This window comes from Leptopilina boulardi, unplaced genomic scaffold (genome assembly GCF_019393585.1).
Source record: "Leptopilina boulardi isolate dan_hultmark-lab unplaced genomic scaffold, ZJU_Lbou_2.1 LbouV2_31, whole genome shotgun sequence".
NCBI classification, from domain to species: Eukaryota; Metazoa; Arthropoda; class Insecta; order Hymenoptera; family Figitidae; genus Leptopilina; species Leptopilina boulardi.
In genome coordinates, this window is record NW_026137874.1 from 1,453,978 (window position 1) to 1,477,925 (window position 23,948).

The 23,948-nt window shown below is 26.4% G+C and overlaps 2 protein-coding genes across 6 annotated transcripts in view; both read left to right on the forward strand.

The window, feature by feature from the left end:
* The window catches only part of LOC127283478 (inositol-pentakisphosphate 2-kinase), a 94,729-nt gene that overhangs the window by 50,238 nt on the left and 20,543 nt on the right, over positions 1–23,948 (forward strand). The window lies entirely within an intron of this gene.
* LOC127283479 (protein BTG2-like) lies at positions 10,826–15,338 on the forward strand. The gene has a single exon (XM_051308398.1). The coding sequence runs from the start codon at positions 11,409–11,411 to the stop codon at positions 11,922–11,924; it is 516 nt and encodes a 171-aa protein (XP_051164355.1). The 5' UTR covers positions 10,826–11,408; the 3' UTR covers positions 11,925–15,338.

The following is a 23,948-nucleotide window of genomic DNA, read 5'->3' on the forward strand; positions in this document are numbered from 1 at the left end:
AATATGTCAAAAATTAATAAATTGCATTGAAATATTTATAGACGAAATTTATTTAATTCAAATAATTGGTTGCCTATTATCAAATAAATAATTATTTGGGCCAAATAGTTTTTATTTAATTCAAATAAACTATATATTAGAATCAATAATAATTGTTTTATTTCAAATAAATAAAATTTAATTGACTCAAATAATATTACTACAAAAATAAATTTTACAAATAAAAAAAATAAATAAAAAATAATAATAATAATTTTTTTCTAATAATAATTATACAATAAATGCAAATATTTATTTGATTAAATTTTCATTTGATAATAGTAAAGTGGATTATTTGAATTGAAATTCAATTTTTTTTCACATAAATATTTAAATTTATATATAATTAAAAGGGAAAATTGAAAAAAAATTAATTAATAAAAAAAAGTTTTATCCGAGAATATAGTTAGCTACTATTCATTAATAATTGATAAATAAAAGGTGGTAGTGTTCTAGAAAATATAAAAAAAACTTAGTAGCCTATATGAAAAAATGATAGCTGTATATAAAAAAAAAAATTTGATATACAAAACTTTTATATATTATAAAAGAAACTTGTTCATTAAAGTTTTATATACATATTCTTTTATATAAAATTTATAAAGAACCCAATTTCAAATAATATAGATATCTTATTTAAAATGTTATATAAAAATAGTAAAAGTATATAATAACTGAGTTATTATTTTATTTTTAACATTTTTTTTTTATTCCCTGTTTATATACTTATAATATTGTCGCATAATTCATGAAAAAAAAAAAGTTGAGGTCATAAAACACTTTAATGGGAAACTTGGATGTTTTATACTATATATACGCAAGTTATATTGTAGATAGTAGTGTTCATTTAGAGTATATATACTTAAACTAGACCGCGCGCTGTTTGTGAACCGTGTGGCTTTCTCCCCACTTTATATATATATTGTATATAAAACATCTTTCTCTAGATCTAATATATATATATCGTGTACATGAGAAACTCTCTTGTCTCAAAAGCAAAAAATTTATCGATTTGCTACTTCCTTATGATTTTCATTTAGACGTCATGTTTTTTTTCCCAATTTACTGCGTCTTTTTTTCTCCTTCTCTTCCTTAATTATTGAGATTTATTTCATTTATATTCGTTTCATTGCAATAATTATTATTTTTTATTAATTTTATTTATTTATTAATTTCTTTTTATTTATAGAGTAAAGGGACTATTTATTTTTATTATTTTTAATAATTTATTTTTATTCATTTTACTTTTGTTAATTTTATTTATTTACTTTTATTAAGTTTTTAATTTGTTTTTTTATTATTTTTAATTATTTATTTTTATTCATTTTATTTATTTATTTTTTATTATTTTATTTACAATGTAAAGGGGCTTTTTATTTTAATTATTTTTTTTTTTATTAATTTATTTATTTTTAATAATTTATTTTTATTCATTTTACTATTTTGTTAATTTTATTTATTTACGTTTTTAATTTGTTTTTTTATTATTTTTAATTATTTATTTTTATTCATTTTATTTATTTATTTTTTATTATTTTATTTACAATGTAAAGGGGCTTTTTATTTTAATTATTATTATTTTTTTTATTTATTTATTTACTTTTATTAAGTTTTTAATTTGTTTTTTTATTATTTTTAATTATTTATTTTTATTAATTTTGTTATTAATTTTTTTTTATTTATTTATATTCTTCTTATCCAATTATGTTCCAATTGATTTAATTTTTATCACTGAAAAAACCTAGACCATGTTAGGATTCGAACCCTCAAATTTCGGAACGCAAGTCGAACACACTGACCACTGTGCTACTATTGTTATTCTATTAATTTTATATTTATTTTTGTTTCTTAATATTGAATTTTTAATATTGAGGGGTAGGAAAAAAAAATGATAAATTATACAATTATTATTTTCTGTTCTTTAAAAGAAAATGTATTAACTATAATTATTTATCGGAATTTAAAGGAGATTATAGAAGATTTTTTTCCAATTTTTCACATATAGAGGAAACATTATTATTATTTTTTTTTTTTATCAATCATCCACCTCTAGAAATCCATCATATTATAAGCTTTTTTAAACGACTTGAAAAATATTTCAAATATTCTTATATCCATCATCCATCATCATTTTATTCATAGAATAAAATGAACGATGGATTTTTCTCTTTAAAGTACATTCAAAATTTAAAGAAATGTAATTTTTTTTAAAAAATTTATTTTTTTCCTTTATTTAAAAAAAATTAAACTTTTTGGAAAATAGGAAAAATATTATTTTTACTTTCAGTAAATTATTTCTAATTATTTTTCTTTTTCGAATGAATAATTTTCTGAAAGTAAAAATAAAATTTATTTAAAATTATTATTTTTTTTTTTGAATTTAAAAATAGGAAAAATTTTAAGTTCTATAACTTTTGTTTTTATCGCGATTATTTTATTTAAAAATGCGATAAAATAGAGAATAATGTCTCGAATCTCTTTGAAAATTAAAATCACTTAAATATCAATTTCGATATAGGATAAGATATATATATATTTTGTGGTATCTAGCTTTCTCATATGTGTTCAACACTAAAATTAGAAATCGAGGTAAAACACTTTTCAATGCAAGCAAATCTAGAAGATTCGAACAAACCGATTGCAACTCATTACTGCCGTATATCGTGTACGCTTAAAGTTTAAACGTTTCAACTGGGATTGAAGCTAGATGTATAAATTTCAGCCGTGTGTGCATTTATATATATATATATATGTATATTTAAAAGATAATGTTAGAGAGAGCTTTCTAGCTATCCACACGCCGTTTTGACTCGCTCTCCAATGCTTGGATTTATGCTTCGAAGCCTACAGTCTAATTCAGTGATTCTCATTCAAAACATCAAATTTCTTTTTTTATTAAATTCTCATTTTTAAATGAATTTTAGAATTTTTAAATAAAAATCTTCAATTCACCGAATCTTCATTTGTCCGAATTTTGACCGAAATTGGAAATTGCAAACATATAAAAAAAAATTGCGCGCGATTTTTAAAATTGACCAATTAAAAAATAATCGAGAAAATTCTCGAAATTTTGTTGCATATATGAGAATTCTGATAAATTCGGTTAAACTAGAATTTTTTTTTAAATTAAATTTGAAAAAGAAAAAAGCAAATTGTTTTATAAATATCGAGGCTGATGTGAGTAAAAAGTATAAAGGAAAAAATAATTTTCTTTCTATTTTGAATATAATAGTTTAATTAATTTTAATTTCATCGATGTATTTTTCTAAAGATTCTTTCGATATAAAATTATATAGAGAGAGAGGAATTATATACATATATACATATAGTGCGTTGCTATATACTCTGTATAAATATCACCCACACCAGATTCAGGTCTCACCGTTATTAACGGAACACCCACTTTTCTCTTATACTTTGTCTTCAACCTCTGACATCGAAAAAAGAAGATAAAACCATATCTTTGCACTTGTAATCATATACATAAAAACACATCAGCCTCGAGATTTAATAATAAATTATATTTTACAATTAAATATATTTTTACTCGTTTTTTTTTTTTATAAATAAAATTTTTTTTTCTAAGTGAACCAATTTTATCAGAAAAAAAAATTGCAAATAAAAATTTTCACAGATGTATTCGTATAAAAATTTTTATTCGTTTTTATATACTATATTTTCATGTTTGAACGATTGGTCAATTTGTAGCAGTAAACGATTTTTCTTTTTTTATGATTCACAAATCCAAGATGAAAATTCTGTTGGCCAAAAGCAGAAGTTATCGCATATTTTATTATTGACGAATTGTGTCAATATAAATTCGTAACTAGAAGAGGTAATACTCTGCAGAAATTTATACGAAGAGAGCAAAAAAAAAATAGGTTAAACGGTATTCTTGATTTTTTTTTTTGGACTCTCATTTTTAAAAATAAATTTTTTAGTCACAATAATATTTCTACTAATTGTAAGCCTTTTTTTACAATTATTAAAAATCTGTTATATTATATAATAATTTATTTATAACAAGTAAAAAATAATAGACAAAAATTTTAATAATTAATTAATTATTATTTAATAAATTTGGACTATAATTTTTTTTCCGCAAATTGCGAATATTAAATTAATTTATTAAATATATGTCTCCCTTGCATAAAAAGTTTTTTTGATGCGCTTTAGTGTAAATTCCATACCTAATAATAGCTGTAAAAATGACCTATGGATTTTTACGACTACCCTTATATAGATTCAAGCTGGAATATACAGACAGAGGGTTCGACCCTTCTCGTGTCTAAAATTCTCTCTCGGCGGTCGATTCTCCGTGACGTTTCCACTTCGAGTTGCGCAATTCCCCAACGGAATCCATTTTCTATCTGGCGTTAAGCGTCTCTACAAAAAAAAAAAAAAATTCAAAAAAAAGCCCATAAAATCCTGACACAAGTCAAAAAGTTCTTTTTTTCCAAAAATTTCATATTCATTTTGAAAAATCTTTTTCATTGTAAATAGAATCGTGATTCATTGACCAAAAAAAAAAAAATATCCTTCAAAGAATGATTCATTTGATACTTTTGTTAAATGAAAAAAAAATATAATGATAATTATATTTAAGAATGTATTTCGGCTTTTTTTTGTAATATATTGTCATAGTAGCCTTGATGTTTCCTGTTTACTATATTGAAATCCCTGGAACAAATGTTAAAATTTAGAAATTTTTTTTTTATTATCAGTTTTTGTAATTTGGAAATTTTTAATTTATTTATTTTAATTGGGAAAAAATGACAAATTTAATGTTTATATCTTTTTCGTATCTATGACATTATAAAATTTTAACATTTATGATATTTTAATGTATATTTATATAACGTTCAAACATTTAGAAATTTTATTATATTATATTTTATGATTGAATTTTCATATAAATTTTTCATTATTCGCCAAGTAAAATAGTAAATTTATGTATTTGGATAATTCTTGAATTAATCCTTCTTTTTATTTATAAATTTTGATTTCCACATAACCTGAGAAAAGATTTCTTTGATTTAAAGAAAACCAATTTCATTTATTTGTTTTCTTTCATTCAAAATAAAATTTTCTTTGCGAAACAAAAAAAGCTTTTTACTTTCAAAGCAACTTTCTTTAATTCAAAGAAATTTGTATTGAATCAAAGAAATTCTAACATTAATATACATATATAGGGTCAAAAAAACATTTATTTAAATTAAATAGAAAAATTTTTTTGAAACGATAGTAATTTTTTTTTTTCAATCAAATATAATTTGTTTGGAACAAATAAATTTTCTTTGTATCAAAAAAAAAAAATTTGTCAAATAAAATTGATTTCTTTAAATCAAAGAAATCTTTTTATAGTTGAGAGAATTTGATTTTCTTTATTTATATATAAATATGATCCAAATTTGATTTGAATTCTGAATTTATATATACGCGGCCCTGAATTCCTTCCATTGTTTCTTCGTTCCGCAATAAGGACTCCCTTTTATACATTCTATATACCTGGGAAAAACAGGCTGAAAGAGCATCATCGAGGAACTATCAGACTTTAATCTCAAGAACCGAGCGTGTTTATTCGACATGCGAGCGTGCATGTACAAACGAATATGTAAGCAAAAAAAAAAAAAAAAAATATCTCGATTCTCGATAATCAAAATGATTTACAGAGAGAATAATTTTTATTTTCAAAAGTAAAAAATAAAATTTAAATGTGGGGCTGATAGGGTTGTGACTAGTTTTCCCTATTTCTACTATTTCTAGTGAGGTTTCTGAGAAACTGTCTAGGGCCTAAGAAGGTCGTTCCCGACTAACGCCCTAATTAAGGAAAAACTTAACAGGGCCTTGTCAAGTTTTCCTAAGTTGTTAGCGATCAATGCTCTATACTTATCCGTGTAGAAATTTTGCCAAGGCCCAGATCGGGGCCGGATCAGACTGCCCTATTATAAAATGAAACGCCGTTAATTTTAACTAAAAAGATTAGAAATATTACTATATTTCAATCAGTTACTGAATTTTTACTATCAAATTAGTTATTTTTAACTAATTTTTTTTTTTAATCTTAAAAATTTGAAATTTGACAAAACAAACTTATTTTTGGCTTGTTCAAAAGTTAGTTAGAAGAGTTAAAAAAAATTTGCATAATAGTGATTTTGAATATAATTGGTCCTCTAGATTATTATAATGTTTCACCCAGAGAAATGATTTATTTGAACCAAATAAAATATATTTGAGTTAAATAAACGTATATTTGTCTCAGAGCCTACTAACTTATTTATTTGGCGTAAATAAAAATTTTATTTGTCAGAAATAAATTTTTCTTTGGCTCAAATAAATTTTTTATTTCAATGAAATGAAATATATTTGCAACAAATAAATGAGTTAGTAGGCTCAGAGACAAATATACCATTTTTCTGAGTGTTGAAGGTAATTATTCTATATTTTGATTAAAAAAAGTTCATAATAGTTTGTTAAAGAAAATAATTATTTCTCATAAATAATAATTATTTTAAAATAAAAGAAAAATACAAATGATAATTTTTGGTTACAGATTTTTTTTTATGATGAAAGTGGAATTGCATTAAATACAAAAAAAAACCCAAAATCTTTTTTCGAAATTGAATTCTATAAATATTGATGTCAATCAAATATAAATGATTACTCTCTCTCTAGCATTCAAAAATTCCGGGCTTTTCCAGAAACCAAAATAGATTCTTCATTATTATATTAAGATACTTGAATTTCTATTGTACGTTTCTAATTATTTTCGATATAAATTTGATTAGATAATAAAATTATTGAAAAATTTCATCAAATATTAATTTTATTATATTTTTTCAATCAATTTCTTTATTTTACAAAAAAAAAAAAAATTAATATTTTAAAAAAAGTTTCTTTAAAATTTTTTTCTTTTTCTTTCACTGACGTCAATAGAAAAATAAAGTTTATTCCAATTATCGCTTTAAGCGCTATATCTTATCTGATGTCCGCGTAAATTGTAATTTCAAAGAAAATAAGTGAATATTGTCATCTGAAATTTTCTTTTATAAAAGTGTAGTTGGATTAACAGACAACTATGTATGACACAAGATCGATAAGGAAAATATATATATATATATATATATAATCTTATTTAGAAAAAAATTTCTTACTCGATTTTAATTTATTTGAAATTTTCGTTCTTTAGATTTTTCTTAACGGTTATGTAAAAAAAAAGTTTTATGTTTAAAAATAGCAGAATTCTAAAAATGGGCCTTGATCTTACAATATTGATCAATTTGAATTGACAATATAAAAGATATATATATATATATAGCTATATATATGACCTCTATGGCTTTGTTCGACTCAGTTGAATAGTCAATTACTCGTACGCACTTGCATTATAATTTAATTTATTTATCAAGCTGAGCAATGCTCTTTAATGACCTATCATATACTATACTTTTAATGTTTCTTGACTAAAAAAAACAGTACAATGTCTATTTTATTTTGTTAATAAAAGTCCTACGTGACTGATGCGATGATGATGATTTCACGAACTCGAAATTAGTCATCAAAAGACTAATTAAATTTTATGCGCAGAATCAAAAATAGAATCAAAAATCAAAATCACATAAAAATAAATAATTATTGTTGTTAACAATTATTTAATTTTTTTATTCGGGAATTATTTTTCAATGATTTTAATTTATTTATTTGATTATTTTATTACTTTCTTAAACGTAATTATTAATTTATTTATTCTAGAATATTTTTTGTTTTTGGTTGTATTTGAGATATCTTATTTGTCACCTTAAATATAATTTATTATTAAAGTTTTTTTTTATATTAAATAACAATTATGAATTGTATCATTAAACATTGTATCATTAAAAGACAATAAGTGAAAAAAAAAAATATTATTGTCGAAAATTTTATTGATTGTTATTAACTATATCTTTTTGGATAATCACGAAATACGTGCTTCTTTTGGAAAATTATGTTTTTTTTCTGTTATCTTGTATAAAAAGATTAATAATGAATATTCATATTTACATTTATATCTCGTATTTTGTCATACAATTTTTCTTATAATTATTATTTATCATTGTTTTTGCTTTTAATTAATTGTTTATTTAAGCGAATTTAGTCGTTTTATATATTTTTTTCCACTTTCATATATATGTTACATACTCTAAATAAGGGGACCTAAAAAACAAAAAAATTCTAGGTTATGTTTATGATTGAAGTGAAACTACACAGAGGGATGATAGAAACTATTTGCCTTCGTTACAATAAAAAATTTTGATTTTTCATAATTAAAACAGGAACTTTTAATCAAGGTATACATATAAAACATAAACATAACCTATAATTCTTATTACTTTTAACCAAATTATAATTATTTTTTTTGGACTCATTTTCATTTTTTCAGTTAAAATTTGACAGAATTTTTTTTTAAATAAATTTTTTTAACAGAATTTCTTATACACGGAAAAAAATAGAAAAACGAATAGAGTAGTTTTTAACTACTTTAAAAGTAAAATCGGAACTGTCCGTAGTTTCTGCGCATTTCTAGCAATTTTTATTTCAGAAATAGTAAAATTTACTCCTGACGTAGTAAAATTTACTCCGAAAATAGTAAAATTTACTCCGAAAATAGTCAAATTTACTCCTAAAATTTTTTCTTCAGAAATAATGAAATTTACTCCTAAAATAATAGTTTCTGCGCATTTCTGGCAATTTTTACTTCAAAAATAATGAAATTTACTCCTAAAATAGTAGTTTCTGCGCATTTCTGGCAATTTTTACTTCAAAAATAGTGAAATTTACTCCTGAAGTAGTAAAATTTACTCCGAAAATAGTGAAATTTACTCCTGAAGTAGTTAAATTTACTCCGAAAATAGTCAAATTGACTCCTAAAATTTTTTCTTCAGAAATAATGAAATTTACTCCTAAAATAATAGTTTCTGCGCATTTCTGGCAATTTTTACTTCAGAAATAATGAAATTTACTCCTAAAATAGTAGTTTCTGCGCATTTCTGGCAATTTTTACTTCAAAAATAGTGAAATTTACTCCTGAAGTAGTAAAATTTACTCCGAAAATAGTGAAATTTACTCCTGAAGTAGTTAAATTTACTCCGAAAATAGTCAAATTTACTCCTAAAATTTTTTCTTCAGAAATAATGAAATTTACTCCGAAAATAGTCAAATTTACTCCTAAAATAATAGTTTCTGCCCATTTCTGGCAATTTTTACTTCAGAAATAATAAAATTTACTACGAAAATAGTAAAATTTACTCCTAAAATAGTAGTTTCTGTGTATTTCTGGCAATTTTTACTACAGAAATAAAGAAATTTACTCCAAAAATAGTGAAATTTACTCCTGAAGTAGTTAAATTTACTCCGAAAATAGTCAAATTTACTCCTAAAATTTTTTTCTTCAGAAATAATTAAAATTACTCCGAAAATAGTCAAAGTTACTCCTAAAATAGTAGTTTCTGCGCATTTCTGGCAATTTTTACTTCAGAAATAATGAAATTTACTCCGAAAATAGTAAAATTTATTCCTAAAATAGTAGTTTCTGCGAATTTCTGGCAATTTTTACTCCAGAAATAGTAAAATTTACTCCGAAAATAGTTTCTGCGCATTTCTGGCAAGTTTTACTCCAGAAATAGTCAAATTTACTTCGAAAATAGTAGTTTCTGCGCATTTCTGGCAATTTTTACTTCAGAAATAATGAAATTTACTCCGAAAATAGTAAAATTTACTCCGAAAATAGTAGTTTCTGCGCATTTCTGGCAAGTTTTACTCTAGAAATAGTAAAATTTACTCCTGAAGTAGTAAAAATTATTCCGAAAATAGTAAATTTTACTATTTCTGAATTAAAAACTGACAGAAATGCACAGAAACTGCCGAAAGTTCCTATAGTTCACTTTTGAAGTAGTAAAATTAATTTTATTCGTTTTTTAGTTTTCTCTGTGTATGTATCAAATTTTTAATTGTCCTAAATTACAAATTGCAAAATAAACAATTGATTTCGGTGCGATTTTTATAAATTCACTAATCACGATTTTCGTGAAAATTTCTGGTTGGTTTTCAAAATCTCGCCGAAATCTTTCTGTTGATTGTTCGGACATTTGCAATTTCGGACAAATAAAAATTCGATACTTAAGAATTCTGTGAAGTAGAAAAAAATCTAATAAATTCTTTAATTTAGTCAATTTTGATCAGTTTTGCAGTAGTTTTTATCGGTTTTCAATTGATCACTAAAGAAAGGGACATTAGGAGAAAAAAAATTCTAGGTTATGTTCATGATAGTTTGAAGTAAAAAAATACATAAAGACATAATCAAAACTATTAAGTCTTGTGTAAATAAAAAAAAAAAATTTTGAATTTTCCATAATTTCGAACTAAGACCAATATAGTTGATTCCCCCCACAATAGTCATAGTCGAGCGTTGTCCTCGGGTGACGTGACGCATGTTGTTTTTTTTTTCCCTCCACATGTGTGTGTTTGTATGTTATCGTCTCTCGAGACATGACGGATCCTTGAATTGAGAACCTCTGTCTGGGAAACGCTATAGCCGTAGGGTTTAGATGAGAAGTCGCGAAATGTATATACATATATATATATGTACTTGTAATCGGGACGCAGCTGCGGCAAAGACTGATATTGCGCACTGGGTTTGACGCATCGTTACAGTCACATGACCCAAAGTTGAATATTCCCATTGGCTGAAAGTGATGCCACCCCACTTTGGCCAACTGTGAACAAAGAGGCGAAGCTTCCCCATCGAAACCGAGGTCTGCTACCATTAGAAAGTCATCGCCTGTCGGAGGGTGCGGTTCTCGTGTGTTTGGAGTGTCTAAAAGTGTCGCGTCAAGAAAATCGGCTTGGACGTTTCCAGTTTGGTTATAATAATTTCATATAAAAATAGTGAAAGAGACTTGAATACGCGGTGATTTGATAAAAAAAGGGGACCGATTCGCGCGACAGGAGAGTAAAAAAAATTTTAAGAAGATTAAAAAAAAAGTGTATTGTGTAGTTTTCGTTTATCAAGAGAGACGTCTAGACGATAGACCGAGGGCAAAATAAGTTGGCTGGGCCGCTGGAGTGGAGACGTCGCGCTGCTGGTCGAGTCTATCGCTACGACGTGAAACGACGCCATTTTGTCGTGTGCGAGGCAAGAAATTTTATTTTTTGTTCTAAATCAAAAAAGGAAACAAAAAAATTTGGCTACTAAACAAGTGAGTGGATGATTATCACAATCACTGACAAGTGGAATTGGATTTTATGTAGAAATCCCTAATACCAGGGGGTGAAAGTTTCAGTGAAGAAAAGATTTTATTTTCCATCCTGTTTTCCAATCAAAAATTAACATCATGAGGCTGGAAATTGTTTCAGCGGCAGATTTTCTCGTTGATCTGCTGCGCATGCAGACGGGCCAAGTGACAGAACGACAACTTGAATTATTCAAAACGTCGTTGACAGAGGTTCTCAAGAGACGATATAGGGATCATTGGTTCCCCGATAGGCCAAATCGAGGCTCAGGCTATCGTTGCATTAGAATCAATGGTAAAATGGATCCAGTGATAGCGCAAGCCGGTGCAAATGTTGGTCTTGTACCAACAGTTCTTCATAGTTTATTCCCATCGGAATTTACAATGTGGATTGATCCCGCTGAAGTATCGTATCGAATTGGTGAAAATGGCTCGATTTGTGTATTGTATGAAAAAACAACTAACGAACAAGATGTCAGTCAACAGCAGAGTCAACAATTTCAAGAGCATATTCAACATCATCATCCACAACAACAACAATTTGAAAGTTGCAAAGATTCATTGCTACTTGAATATCCGCAATTTAGCGAGCAAATCGCAGCATTTGTGTCAAGTTGAACAACTCCATTCCGAAGTACCGCGACGGAACAACAAAATTTCCGTCCCGATCTTCGCACAGATCGTTTAACGATCCAAAACAGGATCCCCTTCTCGCCATCCGTCTCCTCAGCCGTGCGATCTCGTCGCTGATTTATGTCTTCTTAAGGAATAATTAAAAGACGAGCTTTGTTGCTCGGCCTAGGAACCACACTACTACTACTACTACTACTACTACTTCTTTATGATCTCAGCATCCCAAATAATATATTGGGCCAATTTTTTTTTTCCCCCTAAAAAAAAACCCTCGAAGACCAAACAAGAAAAATTTTGATGTATAGGGAGAAGACACTTTTTGTGTCCTAACCAGTGATTTTATTACTGATTTTTTTTGTCGTTATGCCTGCCTTCTCGCTGATCCTTCCTCTTAGTCCTACTTCTCAGCGTCTACTCAGCGGAAATACACCGTTCCAGTTATTTATCATCATCATCATCATCATCATCAATTTTCCATTTTTTGGAAGGTATTTCTTTCGTCGCTCGGTGGGATTTTTTTTTAAAATCAACATATAAAATCCTATAGAAATCGACTGCTTCGATATATTTACGTGTGTAATTGACCTATGCGCGTTTATATGTAAATATATATATGAACGTTGTATATTGTAAGTGCCGTATGTGTGCACGCACTAGCGCTATTAGCAAATGCTAGATACTACGTGCGTGCGCGCTTATCGCCGGAAATTGTGTATATTATAATCCTTTTGAAACAACTGTGATTTTCTTCGCGAAGGGAGAGTAATTTTTTGGTGTAAAAGTTTTTGTGAAAGAATGAAAGAAAGAAAAATTGTATGTGTGAATGAGAATGAAAAAAAGAAAATAATGATTCAGTGAAAGATCTCGATTAATTCAAAAATGTGAATAAAAACGTCTCGGTGTAAACGAAATTCGTATATTGTGAAATGAATTTAAATTGTGTAAATATTAGTGTTTATTTTTCAGTGCAAATTTCATTTTTTTTTGTCCTAACGACAAACTTTAATTATAAACCTTTATAAGGTTTCCTTTTTTTTTTAGGAGGTAAGACGAAAACAAATATTTTTTGTTTTGGTTTTAATCAAATATTTTGATTTGTAAATATGAATGAAACAATTGTCTATGTTCCTAATGAAGAATATTTTGACAAAATTAATGAAGCAGATGTTGGAAAAATCTTTTAAATTTTATCGGTTTAATGTTTATGATCAACGATTCAGAAAAAAATAGTGTTCTAGAAATTCGCTGCAAAAAGAAGTATCTTATTTGATGTTTTGGTAGCGTTTTTAAGACATTAAGATGTTTTAATGTCTTAAAAACGCTACCAAAACATTTTAAAAAATAAGATATTTATTTTTGCAGAAATTATTAAATTTCTACACAAATTATAAATATAAAATAAAATCCATAAATTTTTGGTTTGAACGTTTGTTTCTTGATCAATAAAGGAAGAAAAATTTGTTGGCAAAAAATGTTATTTTTCATATAGATTGAAAAATATTTTTGATCGTTGATCAAAAATGTTGACAAACTTCACCGATTGTTTCTATGAAGCAAATATGTAAAATTAGTTTTGAAATATTCTATTATTCTAATTGTATTCTATTCTATTATTTTCTATTTATTTTGCGGTTTTTGTTAATATAAAATGAGAATTTAATGTAATTTAAATTTAGTACCCTAAATCTGAATAAGTAAAAAGTTTCGGTAATTTGAATTAGGTGACTCACTTTTTTGCTTGTGAATTAGTAAAATACTAATTCAGTATTATACTAATTTAATATTTTACTAATTTAGTATTTTACTAATACAAAAGCAAAAAGTGAGTCACCTAATTCAAATTACCTGAAAATTTTAACTATTTCCAATTTTGGAGAATTTGCATATTTGTTTTATATGCATTATTTTAAATTTAATAAAGATTTTTCCACCAATACAATAATTTATGATGAGCTCCACAACGATTTTTAAACAAATACCTTTATCAAACTTTTTATTTGAAAACACATTAATTTAAAAGTATCAAATTGATACTAAAAATATCAAATTGATATTTTTAGTATCAATTTGATACTTTTAAATTATTGTGAAAAAATTTTATTTTAAATTTCGTTGATTAATAAAAATTTGCAAAAGACTTCAAAGAAAAAGAAAAAATGAAAAAAAAAATTTCTAAATAAAATCCCAACGTTGTGAAGTTCATCATTAGTTTCTCAATTGAAGCTTCCAATCAGGAGCCTTGAAATGATAACGGAAATAATTTTCACAAATGCACATACGAGCTTCGTTACACCGATTATCTCTTTTCGTGTTGATTATTAAAATTTGATTCAAAAATTCCATTATTCGATCATCTTTTCTGTCAGTAAAGTCAATAGACTATTTTTTAAAGATACGCAATCTATATATGTATATGTAACTTTGACTCGAAAAGAGAAATCGATAAAAAAAAAATCTCGCCGGTTACATCTGATTTTCTGTTCCGAGTATATATATATATATATATATATACATGGCGTGTAATTGTAGGCAATTTATTATTGTCCGAGTACATGTGAGTTTGGACAAAGATTGTGATAAAAAATAAAAAAATATATATATAATTAACGCTTTACAAGACTTTCGATTATCTCAGAATTTTAGTGATAAAACTATATATTATTATATCGTTTCATAACGATTATTATTGCAAGTATAGAGCTAGTCAAAGCACATTTCTTTACATGTTTCGAGATTGAACCTTCTTTAAGGTTTTCTGCAAAAAAAAAAAAAAATCAAAAGCGAGGAAAAAAAAAATTTAATTCAAATACTCGATTACTTGAATATTATCAAATAAATATTTACTAGAACCAAATAATTATTTGATTCAAATAAATATTTATTTGATCACAGAAAATTAAAAGGCATTAAACTAAGCTGCAACGCTTATTATTTTATTCCAATTTTGCTTATTTTAATACCAAAATGGATTAAAATAAGAAGCGTTGAAGCTTATTTTAATGCCTTTTAATTTTCTGTGATTCTAGTCAAGTAATCGAGTATTTAAATAAAATAAAATACTCTTTTTCGCTTTTTTTATACGGTTCCGTCTGAATTGTAAGAAAGGCAATGTGTTTTCTCCAATCTAGAAAATCGGAAGTTTTGCAGATTCTATATATTATATATATACACATATATATTTAGGGAAGTATGAAAGAAAGTGAGAAAGGAACTTATCGCGCTCGACGTCGAAGAACAAAAAAAAAGAAAAAAGGCTCTTGTACGTAGCAATTAGTAAAACCACGTCTGTGATTATAATAAGAATACGGAGAAAATGGGAGCAAACGAGTGACCGAGAGAGTGACTTGTGAATGTTTATGTGCAAAGATTGAGAAAAAAAAAAAAAAAAAAAAAAAGAAAGGTGGAAAAAAAAACGAATAAAGTTTCCGAAATTAGGAGTCTTTAAATTTGAAAATTAGTGATGATTGATTTCGAAAATTTGCCAATTTGCTGAGGGAGAAAAATTTCGATATTTTTCTTTTGGAATTATAAAAAAAAACCAAAGGAATTGACAATTTACTTTTTCGATTAAAAGAGCCTTTTTAGGCAAACTTATTCGTTTTTTTTTTTTTTTGAAATTGCGAATGACTAATGTCATTTCCGTATGCGACGACCTAATGTCCAGACGCGGGTGTATATACGTGTCAACCAAACACGATGGCAATGTCTTCTTTTTCTCAGATCTTATCTTCTTTTGTTGTACACTGCAAAAAAAAAATTCAAATACTCGTTTACTTGACTCAAATAAATATTTACCAGTGCTAATAATAATAATTATTTGATACAAAGAAATATTTATTTAATAATGGTAATCGATTATTTGAACACAGAAAATTAAAAGGCATTAAAATAAGAAGCGTTGCAGCTTATTTTAATGCCTTTTAATTTTCTGTGAATTCAATTTTTTTCAGTGTAAGAAGAATAAATAGTAAAAAAAAAAAAAAGAATTTTACATGATCTCAATTGCCATAGTGTTTGGCTCACGTATTTTGTTCACGCATACATATATGCATGTATGTGAAGGTATATATATTTATATTCAGAAGTACGTTTCATTTGGTTGCCACGGGCGCACGGTACAATCAATACTCCCGGCCGAAAAGCTTTCTCTTGTTTATATTCATTTTTTTTTTTTTTTTTTTGAAAAGAGCGCATGTGTAGGAAATTTTTTTTTTCGAAAGAGAGAGTCGGCGCCATTTTTTTTTTTTAAATTCAATTTTATAAGGAAAAAATTTCGAGGTTATGATCGATTCGATACTAAACATAACCTATAAATTGTTTGCGCGTCATTTAAAAAAAATACCGTGCACTCGTAGGCGACACGTCGGGATTTTCGTGTGGATTTTAATTTAGAAAAAAAAATTGACAACGATAAATGAAAGAATTGTCTCTGAATTATCAACGAGAATCAGAGATTATATAAAAAAAAAAAAACGAAAATATAATAACGAAAATCTCAACGTTACTGAAAGTCGGTGCCGTTCGTCGCTTCGGGTTTTTTTTTATTTCTTTTTTTTCAATTATTTTTTTTTATGATCACTTTCGAGCACAGCGAGCGCACAAAAAAAAAAATATTGTAAAGCGCAGTTTAAATATTTGAAAAGAAATTTCTTTTCGATTTTTCTAAATCGGAAAAAAAATTCTTTGATTTAAAAAAAATTTTTTTTTTTTTTAATTTCTAAGACACATACACTGACGCACGTTCCATTTTTTTTACACACGGCGTTAATTAATTTGTTGCGTATACATATATGTAAAAAAAAAAAAAAAAATATGTTACGATAAAAAAAGCGATAAATGCGAGCATATGGATTTCTTGAACGAATTGTAATTATTATAAATATATATACATTATATATACATACTTATATATATACATATATATATTATTAAAAAAAAAAAGTGAAAAAAAAGAAAAAACACATTGTAACATAATGCATAGAGTCCTTTCAGGAAGAATTTGTACAAACCCGCTGGTAAAGTGACCAGCAAGTCTGTGATTTTAGCTTGGTTAATTCAGTATTTTTTTAAATAAATCGAGACAAAATCAAGATAAATGATATAAAAAAAAAAAAAGTAAAAAAAAAAAAATGTGACAAGTTTCGAAAAGTGCGAGCGCGTTACGAATATAAGATCGAGTGATTGTTTTTTTTCTTTTTTTTTTTTTTTTGAACGAATGAGAACGGGAATGAAAGGAAAAAAAAATTTGCAAAAAAAAAAAATTTTCCTTTCCCTCCCGGGAAAATTGGGTGTATGTAAAAAAAAATGATAAATACAGGAACTCAGACGCGGAGAAACGATGAAACAAAGCCGGTGAATACTTTCTGCTTTTCGAGAAAATTATTATTATTATTATTATTATTATTATTATTAATCCGTCGTTGTATCGAAGGAAGGCAGAGAGATAAAAGAGCGATAGCGAAGAGAGAATGAGAGAAAATTTTCGCGAATGATGAGAGGAAGGGCGAAAGAATGGGGGGAAAAAAAAGAAAAAAGAAAATATAGTGATCGTGCTTCCATTTTTGAAATTTTACATTCGATTCTTATTCTTAAAAATTGTAATTTATTTCAATTGTACAGAAAAAAATTAATATTCAAAAAAAATATATAATCGCTAAAAATTTATGATCTCTTGTAATTCGATGCAATATTTTTTTAAAAAAGAAAATTCGAAATGAGAAATTGTAAAACTATAATGAAAATTGTGAATATAAAAATTAGATCGAATGTGAAATTTTAAAATAAGAAGGCGTAGTCAGCGAGAGAATATTGTGAAATGGAGAATTTTTTTTTTTTTCAAATATTTGCAAAATATTCAAAAAAAAACAATGGTCGCAAACATTTTGTTTGCAAAAAAAAATTATTTCCCATGTGACATTACTTTGCTTGTAATTATCATATTAGATTATTGACTGTAGAGTAAACCAAGTCTGAGACCAAAAAAAAAAAAAAAAAAATTGAATATAGAAAATATTTGAAAAAAAAAATGTACGTTCACATTAAAAAAATACACCATACTGATTTGTACGTTATTGGCAAACGAGATTCAAGCGTCTCTAATTTTGTATAAATCTATTTTATGCACGGTTGACACGACAAAAAAATTTACACAAACAATTATTGAAATTGAAAATTTGTCAGTTGCCTTTGTCCAATCTATTATATTATTTGTTGACAACTGACAAATTTTCACTTGTGACGGATAAATAAAGAAATAGAAAAAAAAACACACACACACATACACATGAAATGTGCATTTTAAAACAGAAAAAAAGGTCTTCGGGAAAAAAAAACTCTTTTTTTCTGGTTTTCCATTTTTTATATGGAAGAAAAAAAAATTTGACATTTATATATATTTTTTTTTTTTTTCAAATATGGATTTGTTGAATATTTTTTTTTTCCAAAGAATTTATTTTTTATTTTAAATTTGTACAATATAATTACAAACTATACATGAACACGTACAAGAAAAAAAAAAATACAGAAATCCCTAGACTCTCGTAGATTACTATTACTATATAATAATGCTATAATTATGATATCTATTATGTATCAATGTATAATTATGTTTAGTTTTTAGGTTTAAATGATATTCTATATATATATATAAATATATATATATATTATGATTTACCGCTTGTATATATGCCGTGAGCTCGAAAAAATTGAATCTTTAACGAAAAGAAAATCTATAATTTTTTCGACTGTTTTTGTACAGAGATATTAATAAAAACAAAGGCCTCGTGCTTATGAAATTTCAAGAATATAAAACAAAAAAATCTTGTTTTTCTTTACTCCACATTACTACCTTTTTTTCTCTTATATATTTATTATATAAGTTTATATAAATTTTATAATTTTTACAATTTTTTAATATTTTATAATTTTTACAATTTTTTAATATTTTATAATTTTTATAATTTAATAAATTTTATATTTTAAAAAAAGTACGTTTAAGAATAAAAAAAAAAAAAATTGCCATGGAAAGTATAAAAATAAGTTTGATTCTAAAGAATATGATAGTAATATGCGCCACTGGGTAATTGGATATTCAACTGGAGTTAAGGTGATTTAGTCACATTTCAGATATAGAGATAAACTTATCTTCCTAGCGAATCAATTCTACAACGCAAAAAAAAAATCTAAGATTCTATAAAGACTTGATGTAGAATTTTAGATTATAAGAATATTTAATTCTGGCATTCATTTTTCAAAAAACGAGTTTATTTATTTTGTTTTTTTTTATCTTAGCCTATTTTTTTCAAAAATTTTTTTTTTAATTTATGAATAGAAAAAAATTTTAGGTTATTTTTATGATAGTTTGAAGATGAAATTATAAACATAACCTATAATTTTATGTTTCTTACTTATAGTTGCAATTGTTTTAAGCTATTGTTCAAAAATCTTAATACAAAGGATTTGATTTTGATTTACTATCTAAATTAGAATCGATTTAATTTTATTTTTTTAATTTAATTTTTTTTTTAAATTTAATTATATTTTCTACAATTCTTATAACAATCAATTAAAGTCACATTATCTTTATGTCTTTAAATTTATGTCTTTTTTACTATATATAGTAAAAGAAAGGAAAAGGAAACTTTCATTTCTTTTTTTTTATGTGTTTATAACGTAAAATCTAATATATAATATATAATGAAAAACTTGTGCAATATTTATTGATAAGAAAGTTTCATAAAAAGTATTATAAAAAAGGTATTTTTACCATATAGGTATATATAAAAATCTCTATATAAATTTTTCTATTACGAGATGATAAATTTTACGTGAAACAATTACTTTCTATTGTTGTGAGATTTTTGTTATGAGAGGCATAATAATTTTTATAAATTAATTTTTTTTTCCCCACAAATCGTAAATTTATTCTTATATAATTTCATATATTACAGAATTTATATATTTAACCGAAAAATTATTTAACAGAATTTCTAATTGTTTTTCATTTGTCCGAAATTTTGCCGAAATAACCGAACAAACATGACAGATTTTTAAAAGTAAAACCAAAATTTTATGGGTAATTTTTGTATGATTGCTTTTAAAAATCAAGACGAAATATTTCTGTCCATTGTTCGGTCATTTGCAATTTCGGACAAATGAAAATCAATTAGAACATAGAAAATGAAAAGGCATTAAAATAAGCTGCAACCCTTATTATTTTAATCCAATTTTGCTTATTTTAATATCAAAATGGATTAAAATAAGCAAAATTGGATTAAAATAATAAGCGTTGCAGCTTATTTTAATGCCTTTTAATTTTCTGTGATAGCAACTTCTGCCATAGTAACTTCTGTCATAGTAACTTCTGCCATAGTAACTGTTACCATATAAGTAACAGATGCCATAGTAACTGTTGCTAGTAATAACAGTTGCCATAGAAACCAATTGTTACCATAGTAACGGCTGCTATAGTAACGGTTGCCATAGTAACTGTTGCTACTAGTAACAGTTGACATAGTAACGGTTGCCATAGAAACCAACCGCTGCCATAGTAACTAACTGTTTCCATAGTAACTTCTGCCACAGTAACTTTTGCCATCACAGAAAATTAAAAGGCATTAAAATAAGCTGCAACGCTCATTATTTTAATCCAATTTTGCTTATTTTAATACCAAAATATCCTTTTGAGAAGGTTATAAATGAAATTTTGTAATTTAAAATATATTTCCCTGCCATTTTGAGGATAATTGCACATTGAAATTTTCGCGAAATTGAATTTTTAGCCACACATTGAGTTACTATAAATATCGAGTGTTATTTTTGGAGTAATGAGAAATGATCTGATTTTATATCATCAAAGTAAATACATTAGCTCGAAAGTGGGAAGAAGGATGATGAAGTTAAGGAGAAAGACGACGAGACGGAGAAAAATGGTGAAAAAGAAGGTATACATATTGATGATGGTACCAAGTTACAGACTGCTTATATATATATATATATTTATCCGGAATGGCAATTCTATCTGACGAGAGAACCAGGCAAGCGAGGCAACCAGACAACCAGGCACACAGCCAACCAACAACTCACACTCGGGGCAACAACCGATGTTGACCTCCAGGTTCCAGGGCAATCGTAGGGTCCTTCCTGAACTTGTAATTCACCTTGATTTTTCTTGCTGTCCCCATGTCAATGTCATTTTAATTAAAATCGATCGCTTATTATCACGTACTATAAAGAAAATATTACACGAAATTTTTACAGAAAAAAAATAACCCTAAATCTGAATTAGTAGAAATTTTAAATCAATTTTTTGCTTTTGAATTAGTGAAATTTAACTAATTCGAAATTTTACACAATTTGAAATTTATTGTTATTCATTATCCAAAAAAAGGGTAATATTTCTCTATTTTTGATGAATAGATTTTGAAACTTGAAATTTTGCCAAAGATTCAATATTTTTGGAAGACATTCAAATTTTGTACATTCAACTTTTGCCACTGTTTTAAAATTCTTTGAACTTTTTTTGTGTTCAAAGATTGGTTACATAATTTTTTTATTTCAAATAAATTAAATATAAAGTGTGAATAATAATTTTTATTGTTCCGTCTTTTAAGGAGTGTAATTTATAATATCCAAAATCATATATGAGGGAGGAGAAATTGAACGAGAGAGAGGAGATGATGTCATCAATTTTCGTGAGTTACATTCGTAATGCAAAGAGAAAAGTTATATCTCAGGAAATGGCTCGTTATCCCAAAGGGGGATTTCTAAACAGGATGCTTAAGTCAGTAAGATAATTTTTATGTCTTATAGGAGACAAAAAAAAAAAATATTTTTAGCAATTTGTAGCGTCGTCGCAGATTTATCCTAAAAAGGCTCTATTTTTTTAAACCCCCATAAAAATTTTGTAGGGTCTTTATAAAATTCTTCTCCACTAATAGCGTTAATTTCGTTGTGATTATCTTTTTTGAGATATACGTATAGTGGGTTTTGTGTCTGTCAAAATTACGAGCCTTGTACCAGGCTTCACCGACTCTTTTTATTTTTTTTTGCATGTACTTTGTTCCATGAAACGATTAGTGCAGTATAATTTTGCGACCCACTTCTTTCTTCGTTTCCCATCGCCCAGTGTCTTTTTTGTCATGCTTTGATAAATATCTTTTTATAGTTCAACCCTTATTACCCTGTTAGGTATATCTATATGGGTTAAGTAAAGTTTTTTTTTCATAAATTAAACAAATTACAACCAAAATTCTAATATGTAACCGAATTTCTGTTGAACAAATTTTAATGTATTACTATCTACATCTGAATTAGTAAAAATTTTAACATTTTTGCTTTTGAATTAGTAAAATTTACTTATAGTGAAACCCACGTATATCGGATTTCAAGGGATCGGAAAGAAATCCGAATTATGAGGGTCCGATGTACGTGGGTTCCACTGAATAGAAATTCTAATGAAATTTATACAAATGAAAGTTGAAGCTAATGATTTTTATGGGTTATATTCATATTCGGATTTAAATTTTACACTGAAAAAAATATGCTATTGAATCAACAGCATTTCTGCTAAAGGCATAAAAATCATTGATTCTGAAGCAAATGCTATAAAATTTATATAGATTCTATATAGCATATATGCTTCAAAATCAATAATTTTTATGCCTTTAGCAGAAATGCTGTTGATTGAATAGCATATTTTTCTGTGTACACTGAAGGATTTTTTATTTCAATAATTAATATAATTTGTTTCCTAAAAATACCAAAATTTAATACTAATTTTCAGTATTATCTAGTCAGAAACTAGTAGATTCATATACCACTAAATAGTATACAAATACAGAATTTTCCTCATTTTGAAACAATTTTTAAGTCTTTCAGTTTAGAATTCGTTGGCGCATTGGGAATTAGCTAATTACTTAAAAGTTCAATAAAGAATTGCTCAAGTTGGGAACTTAAATTTTACAGTATAGACCTTAGAATTTAGATATATATATATGTATGTATATATATACTTATATAAGTGCAACAACTGTAGAAGCCGTTAAGACTAGAATGATGTGGCGCGTTCGGTCGTTGGCCTCTAGTTAAACGGATTTATCGCAAAAATGGATAAAGACGAATAATCGGCCTGGCAACATGGTTGCTAACTATATAGCTATATATAAACATATCCAACTATATAGAAATATAAATATACACAAAAGTTTAAATAACATTTTTTGCAGGACTTCTTATATTTTTATATATTTGCTATATACAATAATTATTGGCTCACATATAGAGAAAGAGACAATGGCAACCTGCATATAATGTGATAAACTGTCCTTGTAACGAGATTATCATTCATGATATCGTATCAAGTTTTTCATATGCAGCATCGAGCTATACCGATTTTCATTTTTTTTTTAATACCGCATCTTTTATCATTTGATTCCTCCTACTTTCGCATTTCTATTATTCGGAAATAAGTTTCAAAAATCATTTAGAATTTCCATTTTATTATTCATTACATAGAATTTTCATTTGTCCGAAATTGGAAATGACCGAACAAATAAAAATGATTTCGGCGCGAGTTTTGACTGCAATCAAAAAATAGCCATAAAATTGTGATTATGGTTACCCGTGTAGAAATTGTCCTAGTAGGGAATGTAACGCCAAATCTAATTAGAGCCAAATTAGGGCGACCAGAAAATAGGGATTTTCTAATTAGGGCCACATCAGGCGCAGCGTTTCATTCCCTATCAGATTCCTAGTAGGGAATGTAACGCCAAATCTAATCAGGGCCAAATTAGGGCGACCAGAAAATGGAGATTTCCTAATCAGGGCCACATCAGGCGCGGCGTTTCATTCACTAATAGGGCAGCCTGATCCGGCCCCGATTTGGGCCCTGTTTGTTCGGTCATTTGCAATTTCGGACAAATGTAAATTCGAAATTTCGAACAAATTCGAAATAATTTCTGTAAAACATAAATTCGAACAAACCGATACATATATTAGACGCGGTTTCTG